Source organism: Emys orbicularis, chromosome 4 (genome assembly GCF_028017835.1).
Source record: "Emys orbicularis isolate rEmyOrb1 chromosome 4, rEmyOrb1.hap1, whole genome shotgun sequence".
NCBI lineage: Eukaryota > Metazoa > Chordata > Testudines > Emydidae > Emys > Emys orbicularis.
The window spans coordinates 66975770-66989267 of NC_088686.1; the positions used below are offsets into that span (position 1 = coordinate 66975770).

Below are 13498 nucleotides of genomic sequence, written 5' to 3' on the forward strand. Positions count from 1 at the left end.
AGTTGATGCCCATTGGGACACAGTTGTTTCCCCATGGTCTCAGCAGACCAAATCAACCCTATCTGAAAACTTGGGGTAAAGAAATTCATCCATTTGCACACGGGCGCACATGCCTCAACAGTGAGGAGGGAGCTGGACCCCTCCCACTTTGCCCTTCCTAAAGAGCTCTAACTGTTCACTTGTAAAAAGTGAATTCTGCCGAATGGAATCCTCAACTTCCACCCCTACAAGATGGAAAGATTAAAAAAGGTTGGAAATCACTCATTTGAAATATAGAAACTAAAGGGTTATCTGCTACAGTTTTACTAAAATTGTATACAGTTGCAACTTTTCCATTTAAAAACAGTATCTATAACCAGGACTCCTATAAGACAATAAAAAATACATCAATAGAATGATAGATAAATCCATCCTTGGAAGCAATTGTTGTGTGTTAACTTACAGATGCTGTGCTAGGACATGGATCGCCAACACTGGATTAACTTTGCCTATAAGCTATGTTTCTGGGAGGAAGAGCAAGTACACGGTTCACAAAAATACCAAACAACAAAGACAGACCAAGTTTGTCAGCCTGACAGATGCCAGAACCCCACATGGTTTTTACACATACTGAGCAGAAAAAACAGGTTTTATCCCCTTTGGCTCCACGTTTACCACCACTGTAAAGAAATTAAAAACTGAAACAATAAAATGTGCATTTTCTTTTCTTTTCTTTCTTTAAACAATGCATTTAAGACAACTTTAAAAAGCAATCTTACCTGGTAAATATTCTTCTGTCACATGCCCATGGACCAGAGAACTGACAAAGGGTTACAGAAATAAAGCTAATTCACAAGAGATCAATATATCCAGCCACCATACATACCACACTGCATTGATAGTAAAATATAGGCATGCTAGTGTTGGATACATTGAAATCACAAAAGGAAAAAGGGATTAAAAATGGTAGGAAATGGATATTACAAAAAACAAAAACTTAAAATTCTACAAAATAGAGGGATGAAAACTTAGAAACTAAGTGAAATTCTTTTATAGACGTCTTATAATGTAACAAACTAATATGGTAAGATGTTAGACTATGCTATGTCAACTTTCAAAAATCAAACTTACCTCAATTTCATATACTTTTAAAGAAAAGTTTATATACTGAAACAGTTGATACTTACAGATTATTTTAGATGTTCCAATAGAAATTTCTTTTGCTGAATTCCTGGATTTTCTCTCAAATACTTGTTCATAGCAAAAATTGTGTCTCAGAGACATTTTTTATCTGTACAAGTTTTGGTCTCTTATGACCCATTTTATAAATTTGGTTCCTTAAAAATCTAATAAAAGAATGAATTGGCCTATCTGGTTCATATCAAAACCTCATTTAAATAACTGCTACCAGTGTAAACAAAAGAGTCTGAAGGGATAATGGGATGGAAAAAGCATCATAGATATAATGAAGTAATGAACAGGAAAGGACAGATAGAAGAATCATAAATCTTACCTTGTGCTCTCTTCAGACTCGTCCGTGCTGTAAATGGACGCCCCCTGCAAGGCTGATACCCTGACAGTCTGTGGTTATTGTTTTATAAACTCATATTAAAAACATGCAAAGGTTCACTGTGCTCACTAGCCAGCTGCTATGGATTCAACAGCCCTTTTAAATCATTCCACCCAATATAGGCAATGGCCACTTATTATAATTAAAGTTGATTTTAAAGTTAAGAAATCCAAAATATCCCCCCCAATAAAATAGATCAAAGGCAGTAAAATGCCTGACAGCTTCTGAAACAGTGAAGCATATTTTAATTTTTTTAAACCACGTGATTTGTTTATATTTTGAACCAGTGACTTGACAGGGCCTGGAATTAAACACAACTTTTCTATGTCTCACCATTGACCAGTTTCATATTTAATTACTGAAATTCACCAGAAGATCTCTTCTGGAATTCTTTTCCTTAGGCTTTCATTCCCAAATTGAGTGGAGAGGAAAATGCAGTATTTACATTGCCAGCAGTGTTCCTTTTGCTTTATGTTGATAAAGTTGTGTGAAAAAGTACCCCCAACAACTGCACAAGGTAAAGCTGAATAACAGGGGTACGCTTCACCTTATTGCACCGTCAACCTTTTCATCAATGTCAACTTCAGGTATTCAAAAAAAGTGTTTGCTCAAAACGTGAACACTGGTTAATACTTCAATGGGTCATGGACCACCTCCACTCTTGCTGGGGAAAATTAATACCGCCTTATAAGCTAAACATTGAAATATATTACATGCACAGTTTGCATTTCACTATCCATTTGTACCACCTTCCAAACCAGAAACATTCATAAATGCACTGACATTAACAAACTTCTGTAGGTGGGAACCCTGAAGTGGGATTTGCTGTGCACAACATTTCCAAGCCAGTTACCCCTTTGCATATTTTTCTGAGGGGGCATCCATAAATATAATAAAAAACAGAAGCTCATACTTACATCCTATTCCATGTTACTTTCCAAGCTGAGAGTTTCATCTTGCATTAGTCACCATATGATCTCTATCATAATGGTGGGGGTCAATGAATAGATTAGCTTTATGGGAATTTACAATTCTTCCATGCATCTAAATTTTGGTAATTCTGGTAACCACTGACCTATTTTTAAATTTCCCCCACTCAACTTAGAACTATTAAAATAAAAAAGTCAAATTTAAAATTAAGTTTCAGCTCTCCATAAAACGTTTCCTTGGATTACGTTATAACTGTCTACAGAAACACACTCAAGTGTATGTCTTACATTGCAGCCTGTTTAATCTTTAGTTATAAATATATCTAACCTAATGTATGTGTAGAAACTCAAGTTGTGTCTATTCATGATAAAGTGAGAAGACTGCAAAGCAATCAATAGCAACTAAAAGAGTTACAAATGCCAAGGGCCACTTAATGTGGTATGTGTTTTTTGCTGGCTTTTAAATAGCTCTCTCTCTCTCTCTCTCTCTCTATATATATATATATATATTACACCTCATTATAAACAGTATTTTAAGTGATATTGTATTGGTAAATTTTATAAAAGTGGGTTTTTTTGGATTCTGTAAAAGCCTAATTTTGTATCAAGTGCAAAAACAAGAATACTACCTTGTGTGTGTCTCTGAATTTACTGATCTCTCTTGATATCAGGTCTCTTTTGTCTTCCTCCATTTCTATAGCATTTATATCCTCCTAAAAAACAAGGGGGACAGGAGGAAAAGCATTAAGAGCCATCTGTACATACACAGAAGAACAAGAGAAAAGCTCAAGGTTAGAAGTTTTGTACCAGTCTTGTAAGAGATAAATATACCCCTTCTGTAGTACCAAACCTGACAGTCTGATGTTAATGAGTGAAAAATCAGATGGACAAGAGTCACAAATCTGGCAACTAGCAGTAAACATAGTCATTGTCAAAGCCTACAATGTAAACGAACCTTGGTGATGAGTGGATAAGGTATCAGTGGGGCCACTGGAAATCTGCGGAAAATCTGCGGAAAAATCCACGGAGATTTTTTTTTTTAAAAATAGATTGCACACTACTCTGAAAAACAATGTTTTGTATGTTTGTACTATAAGCAATATTGTATTGCTGTGATCTTATTTTTTTGACTCAACAAAATTACCGAAGAACCTCGCTAATTCTCCCTTCACTGATCTATTTCTCAGCAAAGATTTAACAGTTGTTGTAGTGAGGTCTCATATTAGTAAGACATCACAGAATTACAAAGCGTATTATAGGACATTAGTACACTATAATAATGTCATAAATAAGACTAAACTACACTTGTCAAAATAAGTGATCAATACATTGTGGTGCATAAATCTTGATTTTGTTTGTTTACTCGCTAATTCGCAAAATTTAGTCATCTGCAATGGATCTCCTGGTAGTTAGTGCGAATTAGCGAGGTTCCCCCGTGCTTGAAATTCAAAAACAGATTCCACTCATTCGCCACTCCTCCCACACACCCTCATCTCCCCCACATCATCCATCATTCCTTCATCCAGTGGAACTAGTGAAGGACTCAGCTGCTAACATCAGCAGTTTTCTTCCCATCCCCTTCAGGGGGACAGAAGCCCCAGAACAAGCAGTTTTTTTCCACATGGAATCTTCCCTCCACCTCCCACCCACAGATTCTTCTCTCCCCCTCCTTAAAAGTCAAAGGAGTGATGAACTAGGATCATCTCCCTGCTCCCACCTGCACCCCCACAGGCCAAAGATGGTAGCCTCCAAGATTCTTGTTTCCCTATCCATCAGGGAGAGAAGGCAAAGTGCAATTTCAACCCAACAGCTGCTGTGTCTTTGGCAGAACATATTAATCTGCTCTGCTAGCTCAGCCTGGTCTAAAGCTAGATCATGCAGAGACAGCAGAGTTCCAGAAAGTACACTTAGCACTCGGCTCTTGCAAGATTATAGTGGCATGGCAATGTGATAGTATAGTCATCTGTCATCATCCATGACCATAGATAGCCACAGCACAATAAACATTTTACGTTTGCATAATATACAGCCCACAGCATTAGACAATGACTTCATTCTTAGATTCTTATCCAAAAAGTCTTGCCCCAAAGAAAGTGTGAGGAAGGAAATCTAAATTCTCAACTCAGGACTCCTATTCCTCAGGTTATTTTAGACTAAGAATGATGTGGGGATGATATACTCACTCCCAGAGGGAGAGGTGTTGCTTCTTGCACCGCTCTTTCACACCCCATCAGCAGCTGAAGCTGCATTACTGCCTTGGAATAGGAATTATACAGTAGATTTAAGCAGGTAAAAATCTCAGTCCAACTAGATTCTGATTTCTTGCAACCTTGGGTGGAGGTTGAGAGGTGTCAAGAGCTCATTTTCACATGGTTAGAGACTCAATTGCAAAAGCAAAGTCTTAGCTTGCTAATTGTAAATTCTTGGTTTTCCCCTCTTCTCCAGAGTTTATTTTCGTACACTGAAAGGATCGCCCATAAAGGAGGTTTGCATCAGAACATTTCTGCCAAACACTAGATGTTTTGTGTGTCACAAAGTATAGGAAAGCCAGCTGGCCAAACACAGCCAAACTAAAACATTTTTATAATAATAGTTTTATAGTAAAAATAATAAAATTGTAACATGCCTTTCATCCCTGGAGGATCCCAAAGTGTTTCAAAACTATACACGTATACACCACCACTGAAATGCAACCACCTCAGGGGTGTAAAGTAGCAACAACCAGCTGACTCATGGCATGCTATCAAACAGTGGGGAGAAGAGAAATTTTTGGTAAAGGACACCAGAGCAAACCACACTTACACAAAGTGTTCTGGGATCTTTAAGTGTCAACACAGAACAGGCAGGATCTTGTTTTTTAAGGTCTCATCTGAAAGACCTATAGACACCCAATAAACTGCACTGAGTTCAACGTATCTACCTCAGAGGGATGAAAGGCTGAGTCAAACCTGCCAAGATTCAAACCTGTAGTTCCAAGAAGTCTAGGTGCTCAGACCCCCTAAACCATCCAGAGGGGATGGCATCTAAAACTGACTAGATTTCAATTCAATACATGAAACTGCTGCTGACATCAACGCTTGTCGATTTGTTTTCTCATCAGAAGTTTTGGGTTAAAGTATTTGCACAGGGTTTGGCCATTATATAAAGGTGAGTTGAAGAAAAATCTGTTTTGTCCAAAATCAAAACACATACGTCCTCCTTCTTTTCCTTTTTCTTCTTCCTGGGATGAGAGTCAGATTCCTGGGAAGGGGCATTGAGCTCGCTGGAATATTCTCGTATTAATACTTCAATGGCCCCTTTAATTAACTGATCTCTTCTCTTTGTTTCCTCATCCAGTGCTTCGTCATCATCATTTGTAGACTCTGGTCTGGAGTTCTAGGGAAAGTGGCAAATTTAGAGAAATCAGCAAACTGTCACACTAAATCCCACTCATGTGAGAGGAAGAATTTTGTCCCAAATGGTCGTTTTTATTAATAATCCTGCTAGTGCCTCTACAGTGTTTACCAAAGTTTAAGAACAGCTCTCAACTGCATCCTATTGCTCAAACCTCCTCACACTAGCAGTGCCAGAGAGGGACCGCATTCCAGGGTTTTACAAGTGGAATAGCTGTAGACTGCAACAGTAGGATTGTGATAAGACTGACAAACAGATCAAGGTCAAGGAAGAGACAGAGAGCAAATGGGGAGTATCAACAGCTGTGGCCCTAATGTTGATCTACCATAGCTTCTGGTCTCTCTCTGTCAGGAACTGTAGATCACTTAGACCTCTTCAGTAGCTCACCTCTAAGCTTTTTTTTTTTTTTTTTTGGAAGCTCACTAGACTATCATACAATAAAAATGTTTTCCTTTTCTAATTAAACTTTAAAGCAGTGAGCTGTGGGGAAAGAGCTATTTTAAAGCAACATTTCTAGAAAGAAAATATCCCTGCCATTCAAGAAGTCTCCTTATTGCTGATCATATATTTATCCTCACTTTTTTCTTCTCCAAGTGGGGAAGCAGGACAAAGGGAAACTCTGGGAAAGAATCTCCTTGCACCAACGTTATGCAGAAGTTTATGAAAAATACTTTGGATAAAGAATATCTTGCCCATTTACTGCCCACCCCACCATTTTGGGAAAAAAAAAAAAAAAAAAAAAAAAAAGGAATCTCACCTGAGAATCCAGTTGGGTGTCTCATCAAGCGATAGGTGGTGGGTAAAAGGGGGGGTAGGGGGAGGGAGGGAAGGGTCTGATGGAGCAGCAGCTAAGAATGGGGGGGAGGAAGGGTTCAGTTGGAGCTGAAGAGGCTGCCAGGCCAAAGGAGTAGACTGAAAGAGCTAGAAAGCAGTGACAGGGAGTGGAGCTGAAGAGGTCCAGGGAGAAGAGGTGATCACGAAGAGGAGCTAATTAGATCAAAGCGTTGCTTGGTTTATCTCCCTCATATTAGAAATTAAGTGTTGCAATGTATATTAATACAAAATAAAATAAAATAAAATAAAAAAAATCAAGAAAATGAGTTCTGAGAAGAGCACGGCAACTTTCTGATCTGAGAGTGGCCCTTGCATGCCAAGGAAGGCATGAAAGGGTTAATAAGGAACTGCAAGCACTTTGATAAACTTTTAATGCATTTACTATAACTCATATTAGTGTTTCAGTGGAGGTAGTATTTCATAACTACTTACATCAATATTCCTCAGCAATTCACATTTCCTTCAGCCACCAATAATGAGAACGTATCAGAGTCTAATTTGTCTACATCAATGTTTCCCAAACTTGGGACGCCACTTGTGTAGGGAAAGCCCCTGGCCGACCAGGCCAGTTTGTTTACCTGCCGCGTCCGCAGGTCCGGCCGATCGTGGCTCCCACTGGCCGCGGTCCGCTGCTCTCGGCCAATGGGAGCTGCTGGAAGCGGCGTGGGCTGAGGGACGTACTGGCCGCCACTTCCAGCAGCTCCCGTTGGCCGAGAGCAGTGAACCGCGGCCAGTGGGAGCCGCGATCGGCCAGTCCTGCGGACGCGGCAGTTAAACAAACCGGCCCGGCCTGCCAGGGGCTTTCCCTACACAAGCGGCGTCCCAAGTTTGGGAAACACTGGTCTACATCATTAGAGAGATGCCAGTCAAAACTATATGAAATCAGGGTACAGAGCTTTTCTATATGGATATCAATAGGTTACTCAAAGAATATATCCTAAAAAGAATTAGGAATTTTCACTGTAAGTGATTAAATTTATTGCCATCACATCGCAACTGACCTTCTCTGCCTTGCTACACTAAAAAAATTCACAGAAGGCACAATCCTTCCTGTTCATGTCCTACAGCTGCACTACAGTGTTAAGGTTACTTACAATCCCAGCTGTAAGCATAGAAATTATAGCTGTTGCCAGAGGGGAAAAAGGAAGCTTTGACAGGAGTGAGTGCTCGAGTCAAACTTTCCTCTCTTAATCTAGGTTAGCAACTAGAGTACTTGCGCCATATCATAGAATCATAGAATATCAGGGTTGAAAGGGACCTCAGGAGGTCATCTAGTCCAACCCCCTGCTCAAAGCAGGACCAATCCCCAGACAGATTTTTACCCCAGTTCCCTAAATGGCACCCTCAAGGATTGAACTCACAACCCTGGGTTTAGCAGGCCAATGCTCAAACCACTGAGCTATCCCTCCCCCCCATATGGATTTCACCTTGTTAGCACTTTGTTGTTCTGAGCAATAGTCTTGTGACCCCATATGCTAGATAGACAAAATTATGTTAAAAACCTGAAGTCATATTGGTTCTGATTGGACAAAAGTATTCATATTTCCAGCATATTCTGTGTAGCTTTCTGAGCTACTACAAAGCGCTGATTGCAAAAGTTTACCAACTTTTTTGTGTTTGTTATCTATAAAATGAAATTGAAAATCTACTTTGGCCAACTAGAACTATGAATAATTGTTGCTTCAAGAAGCGAGTGCCCATTGGTATATGCCTTTGCTTGAGGCAATTACGAGAAAAAGTGCAGGTATTTTAAATGAATGAACATGCTCTATTACCCTTGCTGAAGAGAAGCATCTAGCAAAAATGGGCCGCATTAATCTTTGGTATAACTACTAGTTTCAAGCAAGTTACACTCGTGATGAATTTGGCCCAGTAAATCCAGCACACCAAACTACCCCAGAAAGACAATTAAATAATTAAACCAGAAAATTTAGAATGAATTAGATGGACAGTGACCCTGGTTGGATCCCCAACAGTTGTTCCCTCAAGTCAAAGATGGGGAAAAAAAAAAAAAAAAATACCCCACATGCTTAATGTTACATCTGCTTGTGATCTGTTCACTGCCTTATAATGGCAAAGAAATAAATCTGCTTTTCTGTCTTGCATGAGTTTTAAACTATTGTGAAGGCTGCAAGAGAAACTTAATTCAGGTCCCTCAACTGGCTCACGGATTTTGTAACAAACAGTACATTTCTATAGGTCACTTTTTAAAAGACGTCTCAAATCTCTAAACATTAAGTTTCAGAACAGTAAGGTACAGTATAATATGTATTACTCCTCTTTAGAATGGATATAAACTGAGAATCAGAGATTCAGGCCTGGCTGATACACGGTGATGCATCAATTTAAAGCTGTGATTTTGAACAGATTTAGTTCAATTGGTGCAACTTTGCATGCAGACACCCTTAAATCAATTTAAACCTAGCTTATATTGGTTTAGCATGCCTCAGTAAATGTACAAAGGCAAGCTAAACTGAAAAACAGGTGTTTCCATTGGTTAAATATGCAAATTTAAGTGCAGACAAGCCCTAAGGGTAAAATTCTCAAAAATGCTTAAGTAAATTAGGCTCCCCAGCCCCACAAACTCTCAAATGGGATTTAGGAGCCACAGTCTCGCCAAAGTCATGGAGTAGTTAAGAGCTGAGATAGGAATAGAAACCAAGAGCCCTGGCTTCCAGGCCTAGATAACCCTGTCCCCGCCCCTCATTACATAGTGCAGGTCTCCCATTGCCATACCTACCCCATTGGAAGCCCTTTTCTTTGCTTTCCATTCATCTAGCTGAGCTTTTGTCTTGGCATCAACTTTAACTAGCAGCTTCTTCTCTCCAATCTGGAGGTCATGGAGTAGTCTCAGTGCTCGTAGAGTGGATTCTGGTTCTTTGTATTCACAAAATCCAAAAGCTAGAGGTTGATGATTGAGATGAAAAGCAAAAAAAACAATGTCTTCAGGTAAATATTTAACAGCTTTTTCCTTACAGATCATTAAATATCTTCCATATTGGGAACTTTGAACTAATAGGTTCTCAAACTTTTTAAAAAATATTCCAGAAATATGCATCATAAAAGGGAAAATATTTACTCTGCAAATTTACAAAAAAATATTCACTGCATTATTCTGAAAGAATTACAAAATTTAAGATTTGGACCTTGTTCCTTTTTTATAAAGATTTAACAGGAAAAATTGCCATAAGCAACTCAATTTAAATGTAAAATATTAGAGTTATATTAATTTGTCAGTATATACTTTAAAAGCTGCCTGATAATCAAAATAAATGAATCTGATCAGGATGCCAAAAAGCAACACTTACCTTGAAGTTTTCCAGATGCCCCTTGCACTCTCTTCCAACTCAAAACCAAGCCACATTTCTTGAAGGCAAAATTAAGAAAGGAATGTTACCATTTAATAAATTGTAAACAGTTGCTCACACAAAACATAAGCAAAATGTACCATTCTGTGAAGGAATCAAAAGAGTAAGGGTTAATTTTGCTAAAAATCTTCTATATTCCTATTTGGTACCAGCTGAAAGAAAGCTATTCTGGTCAAACTGATTGTTCACTTTTCACACAAGTCTAATGAACATGTCAATACTGCACCATCAGTGCCCAACTTCACTGCTTGTGAATTAATCTCACCATGTTTATAGTGATGACAGAATATTTACATTACACACCAGCTGAGGATGAAGTCTAAAAAACCAACCACTGCACTTACAGCTAGGAGCTGTCTTATAAGCATATCTGATGCCTTCTCGGAAATGTTGCCCACAAAGACAGTGGTAGTGGGACCGCTGTTTTCATCATTTTCTTTATTCTTTAGACCAGGGTGCTCTTTTCTGGCTCCCAAGTGCTTTCCAACCATGGACACCGTGGTAGGAACTAAGACCTATGGAGGAAAAACAAAATGTCTGTATCTATTTTATAACTTACCAGAAAATGGTTTAGAGCCTTAAAACAAGGAAGAGTTGGAGATATAGAGGTGTTTCACTACTAAGTTTACAGCATAGCATGATAATTGCAAGCCAATACAGCAGGACAGTAGTTTTAAGATTCTACACGGAATATAATAAATATTGCCTATTAGATTCAAAAGAATGAAATTGTTATTTTAAAATCATTGCTGGAAATGCAAGGCAGAAAGAGGTCTAGTTGTGCAAGGAGATCACTTTTGGATACGATGTTATGAGTCATCTTTAACTCAGTACTTGCTCCAAAAATGAACAATGAGCCTGCCATCCTTTGATATACTGGTACACCTTAATGTCCTATGAGAAACAGATTCTTAACAGTTATGACCGTAAATAAGAGATTAATTCTGGCTCAAAAAAATACTCATAGCACCAAGTACAATGTCCTAATACTTCCAGACTTTACACAGAAACCAATGTTTTATTTTATCAATCCACACCCCTCCTCTAGGATAGCCTCTTTTCTTGAATGTGAAGAAATGTTTTGGGAACTGGAGCATATGTATGTAGGTATGGTGCATTCATGTGTGTGCACATCTTCCAGTCATGTTATAAAGAGGGTTTAAAAAAAAAAAAAAAAATTTCATTGTGTGCATGTGCTTATTTCTTCCTCATCAATTCTTCAAGGCCAGGGGCAGAACCTTATTTCTTCCAAGATATTGAATAATGCATTTGTTCCAGCATCTTACTGCTATAAAATACATAATTTAGCATGAGTATATTCCTCTGTTAGAGACATTAGGTTTTGGACTGATTTCTTCAGCAGATTCCACTTTTGCAAGATTTTAGTAACAGCAGTCCCATTAGTTTAAATGGAAAAACAGCTAGGAAATGGCTTTAAAACCTAGAATGAACCCAGATTTTATAGTCAGAAAACAACCCTACATGCCAATAAGAATCCATGCGTATAGATAAAACCACTAAAAGCAGTTTTTCCCTCAAGGTCTCCGTAAGTCCTGAGCATCTTTCCCCTCCCACAGCATTGTAGCCAAAAAGGACTTGTCAGAACTTGCTCAGAAGCTTGTCAGCGCTGACTCTTCTGGCCAGTTTAGAAGCAGTGTTCGGTGATGCACTCACCAATACGGGCTACGGAATACCTCATGGCACCCTGCAGGCCTATTGATCTGGTAAGCAAGAGACCAGTCAGCCAACCCTGATGTTTTGCACAGCAGGGCAGAGTATTATCACGAGGCCATCTCTAAATTACTTCATTTGAGATAGAAATAAAAGTTGAACTTTCTATTTGCAAACAATAACTGTTTCAATTTCTAGCAGTTAGCAATTTCATATACATCCTTTTAAAACCTTGCCCAGCTCAGAGTTTAATATGTCAATCAGTCTAATATTTAACACCAAGCTTTTCCTTTCATGGTTATGAATGTTGTTAATGAATTGAGGGCAAATTACATATAGAGTAGTTTCAATCAATAAAGCACGTTTTGTACACATTACTTTGCCCCTACTCCCAGTACTACTTACCGTTGGAGCAGGAGCCATAATACCCATTGGTACGGGAATCATGGGGGTCCCTGAGGGAGACAGAGAGAATATATCAATGTTACCCACACACACTCTAGAATAACAAAGACAGAATACACCTGAGCCAATCACTTATCATTGTATGCCAGGAAAAAGTAGTAAGTAACACTGTTGTGCAGACATGCCTGCAAATCAGAGAACAAATTCAGAGCAAATATGAAGTTCACAATGCATAGAATGGACTATGCTCACTGTATGGATAGCTATTCAACATTTTCCTATCATTTCTGTTTATTCTCGTCATACCACGTAACACCATGCATACTGTACAACATCCAAAACTTGCACTGAATACAGAATTAATTTCCTCCTGGGCAGCTCTATGATATTCTGTGTCATATCTTAGTTCTTTAAAAACATTAATGAATTTATGTTGACAAAACCCCTGAACCACAAGACCATTCTCTCTCTTCCTGAAGTTCACTGGCTCATTCACTACATACTTTCCAACTTCTCCAACAAACGAGGCCTTACAGACAACAGCCTCATTCCCTACTTGATTGAAAAGTATGTGGTCATACAATTAAAGACTGTATCAAAATGCATATGTACAAGAGGGCCAAACTAGGGTTGCATGGGCAACTTTAATTCAGGCATTTTGTATGTGCGTGTGCTTGAGTTTGCAACCTTGATGTTTATTGTAGTAAATTACATAACAAACCAGGGGTCGGCAACCTACTGCATGCGTGCCAACCGATTTTGAGTGGCACGCTGCCTGCCTGGTGAGAGGAGGAGGACGACGGGCCAGAAAGCGCCACGCTGGGGGAAGAAGTGGGGGAGGAGGGAAGCTTGGCTGCCACAGGACCAAGCTTCCCTCCTCCCCTGTTTCTTCCCACAGCTTGGTGCGTTCCGGCCCCTCCTCCCTCTCCCTGCAGGCGATGGCCCTTGAGAGGGGGAGGGGGAGCAGAGTAGAGCCGAGCGGCTGCTCCGTAGAGCGGGCAGAGAGAGGTAGGGACGGGTCTTGGGGAAGAGGGTGGAACAGGACATATCCCTCCCAGCCCCCTGCCATGAGCCGCTCAGGGCAGGGGGCTGGGAGCACCCCCACGAGCTGAGCACCCCAGCCCTCTGCCCTGCACCTCCACACACACCCCAGCCCTCTGCCCTGACCTCCCTCAACACCCAGCCTTCTGCCCTGCACCTCCACACACACCCCAGCCCTCTGCCCTGACCTCGAGTCACCCCCAACACCCAGCCTTCTGCTCTGCACCTCCACACACCCCAGCCCTCTGCCCTGAACCCCCCCCACACCCAGCCTTCTGCCCTGCACCTCCACACACACCCCAGCCCTC

General features: G+C 39.9%; 1 protein-coding gene across 1 annotated transcript in view; it reads right to left on the reverse strand.

Annotated features, from left to right (window-relative positions):
• The window catches only part of RBM25 (RNA binding motif protein 25), a 39567-nt gene that overhangs the window by 12967 nt on the left and 13102 nt on the right, over positions 1–13498 (reverse strand). The window contains exons 3-9 of the mRNA XM_065403574.1: positions 12150–12199; positions 10418–10588; positions 10014–10071; positions 9446–9606; positions 5671–5853; positions 3434–3487; positions 3108–3191 (exon numbers count right to left, since the gene is read on the reverse strand). Coding sequence (XP_065259646.1) covers positions 3108–3191; positions 3434–3487; positions 5671–5853; positions 9446–9606; positions 10014–10071; positions 10418–10588; positions 12150–12199 — 761 coding nt within the window. The remainder of the gene's footprint in view (positions 1–3107; positions 3192–3433; positions 3488–5670; positions 5854–9445; positions 9607–10013; positions 10072–10417; positions 10589–12149; positions 12200–13498) is intronic.